The sequence below is a fragment of the Aulonocara stuartgranti genome (genome assembly GCF_965226115.1).
Source record: "Aulonocara stuartgranti genome assembly, chromosome: 23".
Lineage (NCBI taxonomy): Eukaryota > Metazoa > Chordata > Actinopteri > Cichliformes > Cichlidae > Aulonocara > Aulonocara stuartgranti.
The window spans coordinates 49001061-49020795 of record NC_138958.1 but is presented as its reverse complement, the minus strand read 5'-3'; the positions used below and the strand labels follow the sequence as shown (position 1 = coordinate 49020795).

The window sequence follows — 19735 nt, the reverse complement described above, 5'->3', positions numbered from 1 at the left end:
ATGTGTCAGTGGATCTCCAACTTCCTAACTGGCAGACCACAGGCAGTAAGGATGGGCCGACATGTCTCAGCCTCCACCACTCTCAGCACTGGAGCCCCCCAGGGGTGTGTTCTGAGCCCCCTGCTGTACTCTCTGTACACATATGACTGTGTGGCCACTACCAGCTCCACCACCATCATCAAGTTTGCTGACGACACCGTCGTGGTGGGCCTGATCTCTGATAACAACGAGACGGCCTACCTGAAGGAGATTAGGAATCTGGAGAACTGGTGCCAGAGGAACAACCTCCTTCTAAACATCAGTAAGACAAAGGAGCTGATAGTGGACTTCAGCACTAAGCAGGAGAGGAACTACCAGACCCCCGTCATCAACGAGTGCCCAGTGGAGAGAGTGGACAGCTTCAAATACCTCGGAGTTCACATCACGCAGGACCTGTCATGGTCCTGTCACATCAACACCGTGGTGAAAAAGGCCCAACAGCGTCTCTACCACCTCAGACGCTCGAGAGACTTCCTTTTTTTTTTTTTTTTGTCCCGTTTGGATCTTTAGCCATCAGAATTGTTGTCTTAAGGCCAAGAAAGATGCCAAGCGGATTTATTTTACCAAGTGGATCATCATGGCCTTGCCATATTGGTCCATTTGATTGACCTTTATTATAATTATGAATTTATTTTATTTTCAGTTGCTACAAACGGGACAGACATGACTGTGGGATAGGACAGGGGGAAAGAATGAAAGAAAGAGAGGGAGAGAAAAAAAGAAAACCAAAGGGGAGAAGAGACGGTGAGAAGGGGGGGAAGAGAGAAAAAAACAAACAAACAAAAAAAACAAAACTCCTGGGTCACCTGTATGGAGAAAAAAAAACAGAGGAGAAAGCAAACAACAAAGAGCAACATAATAAGAAAAAAAAAGCACCATCACAATAAACTAGCTAGCAGTAGATATCGATAGTTACTAAATAATAAACGATATTGTGCAGCACGCAAGATAGACAGCGCACAGTGTGCTTTGAGGCAGCAGCCAAGAAAGCTGTAGTCCGCGTCTATGAATACCCATGTGTACACCTGTGTGCATACCTGTGTGGATCAGCATGCTTGCATTCCAAAGGTTTCTCCATGTAATGATCTGCTAGGGAGTGTGGGGAGCCACAGCCCTGTCCTCTATGGTATCAAGCAGGTATGGAGGAGATCAAAACTCCAGACATCCAGAGGCCCCCAGAACACAAGAGACCAAGGAAGACCCACAGAGGGGCAGCCGCGCCACTGTCCCAGTAAGAGCTAAGGAGAGTCCCAGATGAGGGCTCATTCAGCAGCCGCGGAGCAGAAGCCAGGGGGAGTTGCAGTGACGCGCCCGTGAGCTCCGCCGGCAGCCAGCTGTGCCTGAGTGACCGAGCCCCAGGCCGAGAGGCCGGGGGCACCCCACCTCCGAAGTGGCCTGAGCGAGCCGCCAAGGAGTGAGCCGGTGTGTACCCGGACGCCGCTTGAGAGACTTCCAACTGCCCTCCAAGGTGCTCAGGAACTTTTACTCGTGCACCATAGAGAGCATCCTGACGGGAAACATCTTAACCTGGTTCGGGAACAGCACCATGCAGGACAGACGAGCTCTACAGAGGGTTGTGCGATCAGCTGAGCGCACCATCCGCTCCGAGCTCCCTGACCTGCACTCAATCTACAGCAGGCGGTGCTGGACCAAGGCCAGGAAGATCGTGAAGGACCTCAGCCATCCCAACAACAGACTGTTCTCTCTGTTGAGGTCAGGAAAGCGATTCCGCTCCCTGAAGACCAACACAGAGAGACTGAGGAGGAGCTTCTTCCCGCAGGCGATACGGTCTCTCAATCACACCACCACACAGTACTGACCCACACATACAGTTCTTACACACACACTGGACATTCTGGACATTGTTTTCACTTCATCACTTAAATCACTTTAAGCATATTTGCACTGCACAAGACATAATGTGGATTGCACAACACTGGACACTATATTCTTCATTTCAAGCTAATACTTGTACAGCTGCTGTTATTGTGTATATATTTATTTATATTTCTTCATACATTCTTATATAGTTGTGTATTTTGTTGTACAGTTATTTTATTTTCAACTTTAATTTATGTATTTTATCTTATTCTTTCCCAGTTAAATTTACCCTTCATTCTAATTTGTGTTGTACAGTTATTTCATTTTTAACCTTAATTTATATTTTATTCCTTCCTAGTTAAATTTACCCTTTTTAATTTTTCATATTTATTTCCTATCTTATTCATAGCCTTTTCCTTTTTTGTTTTCTTTAGGTCACGAGCAGTTGTCCAAGCATTTCACTACATATCGTACTGTGTATGACTGTGTACGTGACAAATAAAATTTGAATTTGAATTTGAATTTGAATTTGAATTTGAAAGTCATCTACATGTGGGTTTAGTTCTGACTTTAGGGACAAGTAAAAAAATAAAATAAAATAAAAACATCTGTCCAGACAACCTGACAGTCAAAAATATAAACTCAGGAACTTAAAAGGAAAATTGTGCTGACTTTGAACGTCCGCATCAAGATAAACTTACAGATTTAAGAGTCAAAAAGTGTCAAAAAGTCTGTATCCTTACCTGAGAGTTTCAAGTTTACAGTCAGGACTCTTTAGTCCAACACACAGCAAATCCAATCCTGAATCCTGCAGCTTGTTCGAGCTCAGGTCCAGCTCTCTCAGATGATTGGATGGGGAGCTGAGAATTTCAGACAAAGCTTCAAAGCTTCTTTTTGAGAGTTTACAATAACTCAGCCTGAGGAAGAATAACAATGGAGACATATTCTTTTATTCATCTAGCATTATTAAACATATTTGTTCATAGATTCACTTACAGCACTTTCTTGGATGCTTTGACCACTGGCAGCAGCTTCAAAAATGCCTTCTCTGAACGGGAGTATTTCTCCAGGTCGAACTCATCCAGATCTGATGACAGTAAGATGAAGACCAGAGCCGACCACTGAGCAGGAGACAGTTGATCTGTGGAGAGACGTCCTGATCTCAGGGACTGTTGGATCTCCTCCACTAGAGAACGATCATCCAGTTCATTCAGACAGTGGAACAGGTTGATGCTTTTCTCTGCAGACAGTTTCCCACTGAGCTTCTTCTTGATGTACTGGACTGTTTCCTGATTGGTCTGTGAGCTACTTCCTGTCTCTGTCAGCATGCATAGAAGATCCTGATTGGTCTGCAGTGAAAGACCCAGGAGGAAGCGGAGGAACAAGTCCAGGTGTCCATTTGGACTCTCTAAGGCTTTGTCCACAGCACTCTGGTAGAAGTCTTTTACAGTAAGTGTTTTCTGGAAGATTTTAAAGCGAGGAGATTGTTTCTTAAGCAGGTTGACTCCAGAGTTGATGAAGGTCAGATAGACATGAAGAGCAGCAAAGAACTCCTGAATGCTCAGATGGACGAAACAGTAAACGACACCGGTGAACATGTGACACTCATCAGCTTTAAAGATCTGTGTGAACACTCCTGAGTACACTGAGGCTGCTCTGATATCGATGCCACACTCTGTCAGGTCTGATTTATAGAAGATCAGGTTTCCTTTCTGCAGCTGATCAAAGGCCAGTTTTCCCAGAGACTCAATGATCTTCCTGCATGAATCTGTCTCAGCTCCTCCATCATACTTGATGTCCTTCGTTTTTAGGTGAAATAGCACAAGGCGTAGGTAGAGCTCTGTGAGAGTCTTAGGCAGATCTTTGCTCTCTTTGTTCTTCATGACAAACTCCAGAACTGTAGCAGTGATCCAGCAGAAGACTGGGATGTGGCACATGATGTGGAGGCTTCGTGATGTCTTGATGTGGGAGATGATGCTGCTGGCCTGCTCCGAATCTCCGAATCTCTTCCTGAAGTACTCCTCCTTCTGTGGGTCAGTGAACCCTCTGACTTCTGTCACCATGTCAACAATGTCACAAAGGATCTTATTGGCTGCTGCAGGTCGTGTGGTTATCCAGAGGCGAGCAGAGGGAAGCAGTTTCCCCCTGATGAGGTTTATCAGCAGCACATCCACTGAGGTGGACTTTCTAGGGTCAGTCAGGATTGCAGTTTTGTGGAAGTCCAGAGGAGGTCGACACTCATCCAGACCATCAAAGATGAACACAACCTGGAAGTCTTCAAAGATGTAGATTCCTGCTTTTTTGGTTTCAGTAAAGATGTGATGAACAAGTTCCACCAAGCTGAACTTTTCCTCTTTCAGCAGATTCAGCTCTCTGAAAGTGAATGGAAACATGAACTGGATGTCCTGGTTGGCTTTGTCTTCAGCCCAGTCCAGAGTGAACTTCTGTGTTAGGACTGTTTTCCCAATGCCAGCCACTCCCATTGTCAGCACTGTTCTGATTGGTTTATCTCTTCCAGGTGGGAGTTTAAAGATGTCTTCTTGTCTGATGGTTGTTTCTGGTCTGTCTGGTTTCCTGGATGCTGTTTCAATCTGTCTGACCTCATGTTCATCATTGACCTCTGCAGTCCCTCCCCCTGTGATGTAGAGCTCTGTGTAGATCTGACTCAGGAGGGTCGGGTTTTCTGTTGTAGAAATCCCCTCGAGCACACACTGGAACTTCTGCTTCAGGTCTGACTTGAGTTTGAGCTGACACTCAGTGAGAATCTCTGCATGAATAAACAGCAAATGACACAAATGAGAAAACTGCATTCTGGTTACTGTGGTTATGTGTTCAGTTCACTGGACTCTTGGTGTCATGATCCGGGTGAGTCTGAGTAACTTTCCACAGCATCAGCTCTCCTCCCCTGGGTGGAGCCCTCCTCACTCCTCCCTGCTCCTCACCTGTTGCCAATTACTCCGGCAGTATTTATGAGCAGCACTCACAATGAACCTTCTCCAGATTGTGTGCTTACCACAGTCAGTTCTCTGCCTCACATTTTGTCTTGTGCTCCTCAGCTTGTTTCGCGTAACCCTCTTTTCCTGTTCCCTAGTCGGCACCTGGATACATCTTCCAACTCTCGCCATAAGTCACGCCTCAGGATTCTGGCCTGCCACTGCTGGGAAAACTCACTCTTGCAAACTGCCATCCTCACCTGCCTGCCTCCCTGTGCACCCACATCTCACTCTGTACCCAGATTTAATTCATCTCCTCCTCCAGCTGATCTCCACCTGCAGCCACGTAACACCTCTTAGTTTTTAAATCTTGGACTCATTCACTACACTGTGGACCACTCTGATTATTATCTCCTTTGTTCCAGTGATCCTGGATAGTTTCTATTCGCCCGATTCTGCCCCTGTTGTTCCTTTGACCTGCCTCAGCTTATGTTCTGGCCTCAGCTCTGCACTTCTCATAATACCTCGCTTGCTGTTGAATTTAGCCGTGATTCAGCTTTCTCCGTCAAGAAATCTAGTAAAATACATTTCTGTTAAAAGTCACTCAGCCTCCGTTTTTTGGTTCTGTGCTTGACTCCATTCCTTTTCATGAGCCATTGAGCCCTGACACTTGGGTTATAACTGAGGGCAGGTTTTATAGAGACACATTTGATTTAATTGTGTTTATTTATACAGCACCAAATCAATACTAGCAACATTTCACATATTACATAAACAACACTATGGAGCCAGTGATGAATAAATATGTAGAATAAATGAAAGAATTTCAAGTATAAAAGTTTTTTTTATTAATTCCTCCAAATAACAACAACAGTCACCCCAATGTGCTTTATATTGTAAGATAAAGAACCTACAATAATACAACAGAAAAAACCCCAACTATCTTTTTGGGTCCTGAAAACTGAAGGCTCTGCCTCCCATTCTACTTTTAAATACTCTGTGAACAACAAGTAGGCCTGCAGAGCGAGAGCGAAGTGCTCTAATAGGGGGATATGGTACTACAAGGTCATTAAGATAAGATGGGGCCTGATTATTTAAGACCTTGTATGTGAGGAGCAGGATTTTGAATTCAATTCTGGATTTAACAAGAAGTCGATACAGGAGAAATCTGCTCTCTCTTTCTAGTCCCTGTCAGGACTCTTGCTGCAGCATTTTGGATTAACTGAAGCCTTTTCAGCGAGTTTTTAGGACTTGCTGATAATAATGAATTACAGTCGTCCAGCCTTGACGTAATAAATGCATAAACTTGTCACGGCTGGGGCAGCAGTCGTGCGGTGGAGTTAAATGAGGACCCAAGTTGCAGACAGTGGTGGAGATGCGAGTGAGGTTTTATTTACAGTGAACAAACCAAGGTGAGGGCAGAACTAAACATAAACCTAAACTGGAAAAACTACAGTGGCTTGCAAAAGTATTCGGCCCCCTTGAACTTTTCCACATTTTGTCACATTACAGCCACAAACATGAATCAATGTTAGTGGAATTCCAGGTGAAAGACCAACACAAAGTGGTGCACACGTGAGAAGTGGAACGAAAATCATACATCATTCCAAACATTTTGTACAAATAAATAACTGCAAAGTGGGGTGTGTGTAATTATTCAGCCCCCTGAGTCAATACTTTGTAGAACCAGCTTTTGCTGCAGTTACAGCTGCCAGTCTTTTAGGGTCTGTCTCTACCAGCTTTGCACATCTACAGACTGAAATTCTTGCCCATTCTTCTTTGCAAAACAGCTCCAGCTCAGGCAGATTAGATGGGCAGCGTTTGTGAACAGCAGTTTTCAGATCTTGCCACAGATTCTGGATTGGATTTAGATCTGGACTTTGACTGGGCCGTTCTAACACATGGACATGTTTTGTTTTAAACCATTCCATTGTTGCCCTGGCTTTATGTTCAGGGTCGTTGTCCTGCTGGAAGGGGAACCTCCGCCCCAGTCTCAAGTCTTTTGCAGACTCCAAGAGGTTTTCTTCCAAGATTGCCCTGTATTTGGCTCCATCCATCTTCCCATCAACTCTGACCAGCTTCCCTGTCCCTGCTGAAGAGAAGCACCCCCAGAGCATGATGCTGCCACCACCATATTTGACAGTGGGGATGGTGTGTTCAGAGTGATGTGCACTGTTAGTTTTCCACCACACATAGCGTTTTGCATTTTGAACAATAAGTTCCATTTTGGTCTCATCTGACCTGAGCACCTTCTTCCACATGTTTGCTGTGTCCCCCACATGGCTTGTGGCAAACTGCAAACGGGACTTCTTATGGTTTTCTGTTAACAATGGCTTTCTTCTTGCCACTCTTCCATAAAGGCCAACTTTGTGCAGTGCACGACTAATAATTCCCCCACCTGAGCTGTAGATCTCTGCAGCTCGTCCAGAGTCACCATGGGCCTCTTGGCTGCATTTCGGATCAGCACTCTCCTTGTTCGGCCTTGTTCGATTACACACAGGTGCACTCTATTTAGTCATTAGCACTCATCAGGCAACGTCTATGTGCAACTGACTGCACTCAAACCAAAGGGGGCTGAATAATTACGCACACCCCACTTTGCAGTTATTTATTTGTAAAAAATGTTTGGAGTCATGTATGATTCTCATTCCACTTCTCACGTGTGCACCGCTTTGTGTTGGTCTTTCACCTGGAATTCAAATAAAACTGATTCATGTTTGTGGCTGTAATGTGACAAAATGTGGAAAAGTTCAAGGGGGCCGAATACTTTTGCCACTGTAACAGACAAACCTGAAAACATAAGGACAGCGGGGAATACACAGAGATGACACAAAGAAGGCTGGATAGAGAGACGAGTAGTAACACTGATTAACACAGTAATGCAGACGACACAACGAGGAACACAGGCAGACACATACTATAAATACACACAAGGTAATGAGGGAATGACACACAGGAGGGGAGCACAGCTGATCCTAATTCACAAGACGAGACACAAACCTTCAAAGTAAAACAGGAAACAGACTGTTTTACAACACAAACTCGGGGACACGAACAGAACACAGAGGAAAGACACAGGTAGAGATCAACCTAAGAACTAATACAAAATCAGAATTAACACAAAGTACACAAGGTGATACCAAAAATGAAACAAAACGCTGAACGACCCAGGACCATGACAGAACTAGTTTTTCAGCGTCACTCTGAGACAGGATATTTCTAACTTTAGAGATGTTGCACAAATGGAAGAAAGCAGTCTTGCATATTTGTTTAATATGTGCGTTGAAGGACATGTCCTGGTCAAAAATTACTCCAAGGTTCCTCACAGTGTTACTGGAGGCCAAGGTAATGCCATCCAGAGTAAGAATCTGCTTAGATACCATATTTCTAAGATTTTCAGGGCCGAGTACAATAACCTCAGTTTGATCTGAATTAAGAAGCAGAAAGTTAGCGGCCATCCAGGTCTTTATGTCTTTAAGACGTTCCTGCAGTTTAACTAATTGGTGTGTGTTATCTGACTTCATGGACAGATGGAGCTGGGTATCATCTGCATAGCAGTGTAAATGTATGCTATGTCTTCTAATGATGCTGCCTAAGGGAAGCTTGGTAACGGGAGCGTTGCCAGCAGAAGGCTGAAGTGGAATCTCCCAGAAAGCTGCAGAAGAAAAAACACGAGCTGAAATGGTGGATTTCAGTCAAATAAGGAGAACTGTGGCTTTCCTCCAACCTTTGACCAATCACCTTAGTGTCCTGTTTATCAACCATAATAAAAAGCATTTACTGTGTGGGCATTTTTTTGTTTGGGTCTCCAAACAGCAGAAAGAAATGGCAGCCATTTTTTTAACTTTACCTTCAACTGGTAAATAGATTTAAGAGAAAGCACTTTGATCATATTTGTGACGTGTCCCAAACTGTTGTTGTCGCCTCATTTATGTTGATAAAACAGCTCTAAAACCAATCTGACAATATAAATCTGTAAAATGGGCAGAAAACCTGCTGCTGGTCCCATTTTAATCAAACCAACCCAAAGAGCAGATATTCATGTGTACACAGGAGGTTATTTGTGCAGATGCATAAAACACAAACTGTTGGCTTTCTGCAGTCTCTCACTCCTGAAAGTGTTGGCAAGTGTTTTGGATTTATTATTTATATAGATTTTAATGGCACCTGTGTAATGTTAACTAAGGTTTTTATTGTTTATGTATTTTTTGTTTAGTCATTCCCTGACTTACCTGTGGGTTCTGGGATGGTTTTATTTAAATTCTCCAACAGATCATTCTTGTTTATCCTCCCCAAAAGATTTTTAGCAACTTCAAAAGTGTTGATAGAGTAGGTATCAAACATCAGATCCACTATGTTCGTCCTCTCTGCATTCTCCAGTTTACTCACTGGGATTGCTGGTAAACCTTCTACAGACCCGTTCTTCAGATGCCACTTAAATTTTTCAAAGTCATCACGTTCCAAATCCTCCAAAGTCCCCAGAAGGATTTCTTTAGGTGTCGTCATCTTTTACCCTGTAAGGACCCGATAAACAAAGACTGTAACAACAGCTGGAGAGGTAATTGTCTGATTTATCAGAATTTAACTTGATTCTAACAGCAGTTCATCACAATAAATTTCTTAGGCTCAGAATGCAACAAAATTGCACATGAAGAAGCACATAGAGAAGTATCCAAGTAACACTTTGCTACAATATAAAACAAACTATTATAAATAAAGAAAATATATAAACTAAATATATACACTACCCGTCAAACGTTTTAGAACAGCCCAATTTTTCCAGTGTTTTTGTCACGGTTTGCGAGCCGTGTGTAAATTATCAAAGGACCCTTTATGCAGGCAGCTCAGATGCAAGTGAGTTTATTCATCACATGGTGATACAAACAGAAATGGCGAAGGTGAGCATGGAAACTAAGCAAAAACCTAAACTGGGAAAACTAACAGTACACGAATATGAAGAATTACACGAAGGGAAGACGAAAACACGGAACACAAGGGGTGGGAGCAAAGCACCACAACACATCACTATAGGGCTTCGGAGCGTGATGTCACGGGGGTGGGCGTGGAAAGGATTTTGGCCCGATTCACCATTTTGGGGGTCTAAGCTAGGAGCGATAGCATAGCCATGGTTCGTACTTGCTGTGTGCTCGGCTGCAATCTTACGACCGGCACGGGAATAAGGTTGGATTGTCTTTTTATGCTTTCCCAACCTGGAAGCGACATGAGGCAGCTCGTGTATCGATGTTACCAAACGAAGGCGTCTAGCCTGGATAGCAGCTGTGAGATGAGCTGACGTGCAGCTCTCTTCCATCTCCAAATATCTGTTGGTGCTCCAGACATTTTCATTCCGGTAAGTTCTAAATATGTTCATATCTCTCTTTATAGCCTATTAGTTTCATTTTCGATGCGCTCTGAGCTCATAGCAAATTAGAACAAACATCCTACTGAGTGATTTTGCAGAACTACCGTCTATTTATAGAGTTGCTAATTATTTGGCATTATTGCAGCAAACCAGCCGATGAAATGGATGAAACATCATGACTGGTTTCCAGCGCTACACGAGGGACCTGCTTCAAACAAACCACCATGCCAATCAGATTACTTCTTCCATGTGAGGGTGAAGAGGTGACCCTTCTGGATAAGATGGTGAAGGTTTGCTGCGTTTGGTGAACAGTGTGATAATAAAACCAGAGAAGAATGAAACCTGCTCCTGTTAAATGTTCTTAAGTCTTGTGCTGTTATTTTTTCAAAAGATACAGTAAATAAAGTAATGTTAGTAGTGGGTGATATCATGTAAACACTCATGATTTGGTGTAAACATTTTGTCATTTGTAAACTGTAAATGACATGGATTCTACACTGTTACTGATGTGATGTTCTATAAAGTGGTTTTAATAAAAAAAAAAAAAAGGCAAAATAATTTAGTTTCTTTATTCAACTTTTGAACAGTGGGACTCAGTCAGTACATATTCAGTAAATGCAAATTATTTACACAGCAGTGCACTACAGGCATACATCTAGACCCCTAGATAAAACATGATGGCATTATAGCAGTAACAACTCCTCCACAGTAGCAGGTGGGGTTTTTCTTTTTTGAGGACGGCTCCTTTTACCTGTCACTACAGATGGTCTGTGTATGTTTTGATCAAGAGCCTTTTTTTGGGCAGCTGAAGAGAAGTCGTCTATCTTATGGCCAACCTCTGGGTGTATCTTGGTATTATTACCAGGCAAAACCCAGTATGCAGGTTCATCTGTAACAGTCCTTGTGCCACGGATCAACACTGTTCCGTCTACTTTAGACAGAAGAGCAGCGACGTGGGTGCAGGTCTCTGCGACTCCGGCCATACAGGTGCAGCGGGCGGCTTCAACCTTCCCTGTGATGCTCACAGTGACCCATGGCTGCAATGCTGGTTCATTCAGTCTTAGAGTGCAGCACCTGAAACACACACAGACAAAGTTCATTTAAAGACAAGAACTATGAGCCAAGGCCGACACAAATGTGTTTAATCTACTTTATCATAAATGTAACAAAGTGTCAAGAAAGTTAGCACATACATGTAATTTTTCATTTCTTTATGTGTCCATCTATAGAACGCTGCATGTTATAGTGTAAATCTGTCTGTTCTGTCAGAAACCTGCCTGCAGAAAATGAACCTAAAGTATGTAATGCAAGGATGTCATCACTTTAGAGATGGAGAAAGCATAAAGTGACAATTATGAATCACTTAATATGTTAAGGAGATTCTGCAGGTCATTAATCAAAGTATAAAACTAAAATAAAATGTATTTTTAGTGACACAAGATACAAATATGGAAGCAAGATGTATAATTAGAATTATTTATAATAAACATTAATAAATCATTGCAATTTCTTTAACCATAGAGAATAACTAAATCCTTCAGGACAGTGTCTCATCAATGCACTGAACTCACTATGTTATCCACCTAACAGTCTCCACATGTTCTCACTGTAATTTCCCCTCATGAATGAATTTATGCTGCAGTAATCTGAATGTTTGCAGGGAAATCAAACGCATTTCACTCGCTGTACTCGAGCTGACTTACCTTTGATTGAATGACGACTTGTACGCGCTGACTCCACAGATAAGGTATGAAATATATCAGGCTACGTCAATAGCGGTTGGTCTTCAGGGTTTCTACTCCACGGCCGTATTTCATACGGGTCCACATTTCCAATGCACGCTATTTTCTGCAAGTACCGCCGCTTCGCCTCTGGACGCAATCGGTCTCTATACAGTCCATTCTCTTTTAAGCTGCTTTTAAGCATCTTGTAATCGTCGTTCCAACACAGTGTGTTTGATTTGATTCGTAGACCCCGAAAATGCCGCCGCGCTCCCACAATGCATTGCGGCGTGACGTCAACTCCGAAATAGTAGTGATGGGTCCAGCAACACTGATGCACCGACGCTTGTATCAAGCTCACAGAGCGAAACCTGTATCGGTGCGTGTGTCGCTTTAAGAAAAAGTCACGTGATCGATACAGCTGCTGTATCGCTCATTACCAACGCGCTAAACTGTGTTTAAAAGGTACCGCATCTGCATCTGTCAATGGGATGAGTCGCCACCAAAAAACCCCCCAAAAAACCAAAATTACTCTCGCAAAGATAAAAAAAAAAAAAAAAAAAACATCTCTCCATAACAAAATTGAGCTTGAAAGAAAAAAAAATGTTTCTGCTGTGTGGGATCATTTTGATCTTTTAACTGCAAATAAGGGAATAGTTTGTCTGTCTTTGTTTCAGTGTAATCTATCAGAATAGGAAAAACAGCAATGTGACTTGCAGTGTAAATTATTTATTTTCTATTCTGCTGAGCTTTGTTACACAATCAAAAGCACCTCCTCAGTGTTCAGGCATTACAGAACCAAACATGAAAATGAGGAGACAAACACACCGAGAATGAACACAGGTCGGCCTATATTGACACTGAACTGCTTTATCATCATTTTTTAATTAACATGCGTTTTATTATTTTGAAATCAAGCACCTAGGAAGTCTGTTCTGGACCATGCAGTCCTGAGTTTTATTATAACGGACTGCCAACCCCTTAGTATTGTGGAGAGTGTCGGAGAGAAACATTCCAAGATCAGAGGATCCTTTAACGTACTGGGGGAACAGGAAGACATCTTATCTGAACCTTTTCCACCTGGCTTTACAGTTTTTGTGTACCCCAGCTTCATCTGTGCCTCTGAATTTTCCAAAGCTGGGGATATGCACCTTAGAACACACATGCATCAACACTACAATGAGCGGGCGGAGGGAGGTTTTGGAGTCTTCTCACACCCCCGTTCTCTGCGACAGGCACGTGCAGAGGGGGGGGGCTAGAGGGGCTTGAGCACCCGCCCCTTTCCTGATGGGTGCCCAAGGTGCCCTTTTGTTGAGGCAACTTTTTAAAAAAAAAAAGTATTATTTTTTTTTAATGTGTGCGTGCGTGCGGAGTCCTGTCTGTGCCCTTCAACAATAATATTTAACTATTAATCACAGTTTTGCTAAATAAAAGGATCTGGCTTGCATCAGTCACATGATCACATTTAACCAATGATCGCCCTCGACGGCAGAACGCGCTGGTTACGAGCCGGGAACGAGCTCACAAAGAGCACGCGCATTTTTTGCGGTCCGGAGCTGTAGGAGAAACACAAGTTAACTCAGAGACACAGACTGATGCGACAAACCCAGTAAGTAGGTGTACAGCGTACACTGTAGTGTGTAGCACCCAGGAGTATTAGCTTATTACGTACACGTTGGTAAGTTGTCTTGTGGCAATTTGACGAACTGAAACAAACGAGCGTGCTGTGTGTGCAACAGCGCGACAAACATTACCTGTCCTTTTATTAACTGCACAAGTAGTGCTGGTCACAGCTGCTGGCTACCTGTGTAAGGCTGTCATGGGTCTGTAGCTCTGTCACCGTTTTAGTGAACATATTTAGTTTTAAAGTAAGTTACAGAGCATTTCCTGCCCTTCTGGGGGGATTATATTTCACTAAAAAACGATCTAATATACATGTCCACATAATTATGCATTATTATAATTATAATATATTAAAAACACGCTGTATTTTAAAGAACATACATTAAGAAGCAGATTATATTAGATTTATATTTTAAATAAGACAAAATTTGGATTTTACAGCAGTAAAATGATTGTATCTCTATACATGTAATAAGCTTTGCCCTGCACAGAGTGGATAGTGAAACAAATGGAATCATCATAAATACATTATTTCATATTTATTACTTCCCCCTCCTCATTGCTTTATTATTGTAGCTCTAGTAATGAATAATAATGTAAGGATTCTGGATCAGCACCATGATGCCCATAGTATATACAGTATTCTGAAGAAGGTCTAAAATGTCAGTGTGTTGCACCAAAATATTTAAGTAATTATCAGTTTTAGTTCTTAGAGTGTACCTCAAAGCACACTGTGTTCTGTTGATCTTATGTGCTGCACAATAATGTTTAATATTTAGTATTTACTGTTATATTACTATATATCATTGTGATGTTGTTTATTGTATTGCTCTCGTTTTCTTCTGCTTGTTTTCTTTTTTCTTTCTCAACAGGTGATCCAGGTGATTGATGTATGTGTGTGTGTGTATATATATATATATATATATATATATATATATTTTTTTTTTTTGTCTGCTTATTTAGTTGGTTTTTGTTTTTTTGCCCTTTATCCCTGTCCCAGGACACAGCTGGGAGTGATTGACAAGATGAGACAGAGGAAACGCAAACTAAACACACTGACATGAGACACGGACCTTCACCACAAAGCAGTAAATACATAGACTGAGGCTACGTCCACACGTACACGGGTATTTTTGAGAACGGAGATTTTCCGTTTTTGTTTTCAAAAATAATCCCGTCCACACGTAAAGGCAGAAATGAAGGAAAACACTGCTAGGAACATGCCAAAGCAACAGGTGGAGATATATTCCTAACCGTGCAGAAATGCTGGCCAATCAGAAGTCTAGAAGCCTCGGTGGGAAAAAGAAAACAAAGCTGGGGCATAGAAGGAGAACCAAGTCGTATGTGTGGAGGGACAGTAACTGTGTGTATATGTAATCATTTAAACACTGCAGAAAGTACAATTAACACTAATAGTATAATAATAGTACCTGAATTGTACGGAGCCCCTCTGATGACATGGTCCAAAAATAAATAAATTGTGGCCACAAAATACCCTCGAAATACTATTTTCGAGAGCACGAAATGGGTATAACGTGGCAACGAATTACGCATTTGTGGCAACATCATATTGATACAATTCCTGGACAGCTGCGTAGAGACACAAGCATGAGAGTAGGCTAAACCTATACACCGTGGACAGAGACGGTATGAGTGAGTTTTATTTTAGGCTGGGAATGAGCTACAATGCATTTTGAAAAGCCTGCAATGCAAGGAACCATTATTACGGAGAGACATTTAAACAGGATACTGAGAGCCCAGTTGCTTTACAGGGCCTGGACGCCGGGATAGATTTTATTGTCAACCAACTGCAAGGGCCTGGGAAGGATCACGGTTATTGGTCAAGTGTTTCGTGCCCACAAATTAGCATTTCGTGCGCACGAAGTAGTATTTTGTGGCCACAATTGATTTATTTTTTGGACCATGTCATCAGAGGGGCTCCGAAGAATTGGGATACAGCCTCTGAGATAGAAAGTGTGCGACCGTGAACTCGACTCTCTTTATGACACATACACACACAGACACACACACAGACACTTGTTTTCAGATTTTAGTGAGGACACCAAAAAGCCTCAAAAATATCCTCAAACTCGTGAGGACGGCCATTTTGTGGGACTCTATTAGCCCACATAGTAGCATACCAACTCTTTGTCCTCACAAACATGTCTAAACAGGTACACACACACACACAGACACACACACAAACAGGTTTGTCAGGTTCCTCGGCTCGTTCTCTGCGTTCAGTCCATTGAAGGTGATTATTGAGCCAATCACAGCTACAGAGCTCACTGTGACTCTTCTTCTCTCTACAGTCACACAAACAAACACACTCAGAGACTCTGACAGCAAAACTACAACAATGTGGTGTTAACACTCACCCTGCCTCAGCTCCACCGTCCTCCTGCTGCTCTGACGGAGGCTCAGCTGTTTCTCTTCCTGTTCCCACCTGCTCGGGTGGCTCCTCCCCTCTGCAGTTACAGGAAATCAGGTGTGTGTGTCTCTTGTTGAGACTGGTTCTTCCTGCTCTCTATCATCACATTGGGTGTTTCCAAATTCAGGGAGAGGATGCTTCGAATGCCACATTTGTAGGAAATTGTATCACATGGACGCGACGAAGGCTGTTCAAATTTGAAGTCTTCCAAATGCGTCCTTCATTTCCCTGAATTTGAAGGATGGGTCAGGTGTGTCCTTTGTGGCCCAACATATCCCAGGATTCATTGCGGGCCATACAGGAGATATTTTTCTGATAATGATAGTGATCGAAGTGGGAGTTAATGCAGGAGACGAACACTTTCAAATGTAAGTATATGAAAATCTGGTGGTGCAAAAGTTTTTATAGCGGGTGTGTTGTTAGGCTCTGGGCATCTGCATAGACATGTTCTTTTTTTGAGAATGTGAGGACAAACTTGAAAGAGAGACACTGTGAGAGTGGACACATCCACACTGCTGCTGCATCTGTGCTCACCACGATGGCCTCCTTCAGAGAGATGGAGGACTCACTCTGTCTTCTGGCTGATGTAAGTGTTCAGCTTTGAACAGCTGTCGTTCCAGCTGCTTTTAACTTTGTAGTTTCACATTTGTACAGACTTTATATTTTTTATAGACGTGTCATAAACCAGTCCTTAAATCATTTTCATTATCACAGATACAGTCTACACTCTGCATCATGAGCTGGTCAATATCGCAAAAGTTGTAATTCGTTTCATGTTTCATGTAAACTGCTCTGAGGTCACAGTGACACCAGCAGATGTAGTTACAGCCTCTCTGTCCCCACCATCCCGGCCCACGTAGACCGCAAAGGCCGGGTCCTCCGAAGGATGCAGCCGACGAATTGGAACACAGCTCATGTCTGACAGCAGTTTGAAGAGGAAATGGATTCTGTTCTTCACTCATCACCTACCTGACAGCTGACACCTCACACCTGTTTCTCAGCTGCAGGTCAGACAGAAGGACACACAGAGGATGGAGGGAAGGAGGATGGATCTGCTAGTCTGAAAGTTGGTATGTCAGTTTCTGGTCAAGTTTTTGTTCAACAGGAAACATAAACAGAAGCAGGATTCATACCAGCCTCCACTTGAACAGCAGCCTGCTTAAACTGTCTGCGTGTCTCTAGCTGATCTCTGTCTCCTGCTGATGTCACAACGTCTCCGTTTTATTTGAACACTGGAGGTGAAGATGGCAGATTGTTGGCTAAAATGGATGTCTGTGGCATCCTGCATTTAATGTTCAGCATCTTTGTGAAAAACCCTTTAAAAGTTGTTTAACATGTCCAAAAATCCAAAACTGTTACAGATTACAAAGATGTTGTTTCTATGAGCTCAGGCTGTACTTGCTAGTTCACATTTCGGTAGTAATGTTGATGATGAGGATCATTATTTGTCATTGTTTTAGTTTTTATTCCACTGTTTCAAGGACATGCACTTAGTAGGGACAGCGGACTGGACAGGTCTTCAGTCTGTCTCGCTCTAAGACAGCTGGGTTAGGCTCCAGCGCCCCCGCGACCCTGAAAAGGATCAGCAGAAGTGGATGGATGGAGGGTCAGTTTGTCAACATTAGAAAAACAAACATACTACCTGCCTTAAATGTGAAATGGACGGGCTTTATGTTTGCTCGTTGTTTGCTAAAGAGACTTTTCTGCAGCATTTCTCTCCCGACTTCTTTGTAGCACCTTTCACTGTCACACATTTGATCTTTACAGCAGGGCTGTGCCATATCATATACCATACTATAGAATTTTGACATAGTAGCTATATAATGTTACTCCTACTTTATAGATCTCCATCACCCGATCCTCCAAAAACCTCTTGGAGTTGGCAGCACTCGACTGAGCCATTTTGTGCAGAAAAAGATTAAAATGATGCTTTAAACTCCAGATGTTATCTGAGCTCAGATCCTAAAGCCAGACCTCTGCATCTTCATTCTTGTGGAAAAGCAGAGCAGATGTTGTTTTCAGGAGGATGCTGCTATAATGGCTTTAGTTCCTTGCAGGTAATTATGACGACAGCGGAAGCAGCAGGAACAACAAACAGCCCAAACTAACAGACAAAATATTAATGAAAGTCCAACCCAATCTCCTCCATCCCCGTATCCTCCACTATTTGCATCTTCATCTGTGAAACCTGCAGAGCAGAAACAGTGTGTGGACAAAGTTAGCCGGTATGCAGACATGTTTGCTTTTGTTACAGGAGTTTGAAACACATCTGCAGCTCATTCAGAGGCTTTGGGGCCGTACACACTTCATTTTAAATCAGTACAGCCGATCTCACAGCTGCTGGATGTTTCTTTGAATCATAAGAACATTAAGACAAACAAGATGATCATGAAAATCATATTAATGATTGATTTGGCCTACGTTTGATGCTGAACTGCAGTAGCTCCTGACATTGTGCTTTTATTTCGTCTGGATTAGTTTGCAGCACTGCTGCACAGTTTACATTAAAGTGCACTTTTGCAGAGCAGACGACCCCCTGCACGACTGATGGGGTGAACCAAGGCCCTGCATCAGACAAAGAAGCATTATTTCAACTGTGAGTCATGCAAAGCAGCTCTAGTAGAGTCCTGTAAATGAACAGACTGGATCCCTGTAACGTACCACCTCAGTGACCAGTGGAAACATTCAAATGTTCAGGTAGTCATCCTAACTGACTTGGGGTTTCTGCCAGTGTGTTACAAGTGAAGCAGCTCGCCTGGTCTACACACTGGGACTCGTTTCTTTAAATCACCATTAATACAGTTTCAGCTGCTGACACATTCACTAGTGGGTAGTAATTAAAGCATGCTGCACCACTCATGAGTGCTATCATTCAGCACTCTCATTCATTTGTCTTAAAGCTGGTAATTAAACTCCCTGATGCCTCACTCTGTCTCACTCTTTTCTGTGTGTGAGAGAAAGAAGATGCAGCTGTGTTTCTAACAGCTGCTCTGGAGGAAGCCCTGCAACTCTAGAATCTCACCTGAGTCTGTGCCTGTGAGCTTGATGGAGTGCCTGAACTCCTTGATGACTCTCTCACCACAGATGCTGTGGTTGGTTGGTTCACTCACTATGTATTAACAGACCTCTCTGCATTGAATCATATCTGTTATTAATCTCTGTCTCGCTTCCACAGCATGTCTTCATCCTGTCTTCCTTCTCTCACCCCAACCGGTCAGCAGATGGCCCCGCCCCTCCCTGAGCCTGGTTCTGCTGGAGGTTTACGTTGAAACCAAGCACACCATTGTTTTTCTTGTGACATTACCAATAAGTTTGATGTGTCACATGGCCCTCTTCCTATTGAAAAAACAAAAGTTGTATCCAAGATGGCCGACTTCTAAATGGCCACCATGGTCACCACCCATCTTGAGGAGTTTGCCCCTCACATATACTAATGTGCCACAAACAGGACCACCACCAACCATTCCCATGTTATTACGGTGTATCCATATAAATGGCCCACCCTGTACTTACATTATAACCAATCCGCTCCTTTATCCTCACTTAAAATATTTTTACTGAACTATTGTAATATTTGCTGCCATTGCTGCTGTCCTCTTGGCCAACTTACTCTTACAAAAGACATGTTTAATGTTAATGAGATTTTTTTTTAACTAAATAAATAAAGGTTATATAAAAGTCGCTGCCAAAAACTGATCGCGGCTTCTACCTTGTTACACGAATGTTGTTTGTGGCTCAAGATGACTTTATGTCATCCATGAGGGAAGCATTTGACATATGTTTCACATATTATAGCCCAACAAGT

The 19735-nt window shown here is 42.8% G+C and overlaps 2 protein-coding genes and 2 long non-coding RNA genes across 4 annotated transcripts in view; 1 reads left to right on the top strand and 3 right to left on the bottom strand.

The window, feature by feature from the left end:
- Nucleotides 1-9299, bottom strand: part of LOC309700381 (ribonuclease inhibitor-like) — a gene marked incomplete at its 5' end in the record, with an annotated part of 43501 nt that extends 34202 nt beyond the window's left edge. The window contains 3 exons of the mRNA XM_082523901.1: nucleotides 2857-2947; nucleotides 4526-4627; nucleotides 9026-9299. Of these exons, the coding sequence (XP_082380027.1) occupies nucleotides 2857-2947; nucleotides 4526-4627; nucleotides 9026-9299 (467 nt within the window). The remainder of the gene's footprint in view (nucleotides 1-2856; nucleotides 2948-4525; nucleotides 4628-9025) is intronic.
- The window catches only part of LOC309701281 (ribonuclease inhibitor-like), a gene marked incomplete at its 5' end in the record, with an annotated part of 286714 nt that overhangs the window by 164771 nt on the left and 102208 nt on the right, over nucleotides 1-19735 (bottom strand). The gene's annotated exons all lie outside the window — the stretch shown is intronic.
- LOC309701597 lies at nucleotides 10711-13049 on the bottom strand. Its single transcript, XR_014275156.1, has 2 exons — nucleotides 11859-13049; nucleotides 10711-11229 (listed from the first exon to the last, which is right to left on the bottom strand). It is a non-coding gene; the product is annotated as an uncharacterized lncRNA (long non-coding RNA).
- On the top strand, nucleotides 13052-17364 carry LOC309701625. Its single transcript, XR_014275186.1, has 3 exons — nucleotides 13052-13485; nucleotides 14372-14389; nucleotides 14500-17364. It is a non-coding gene; the product is annotated as an uncharacterized lncRNA (long non-coding RNA).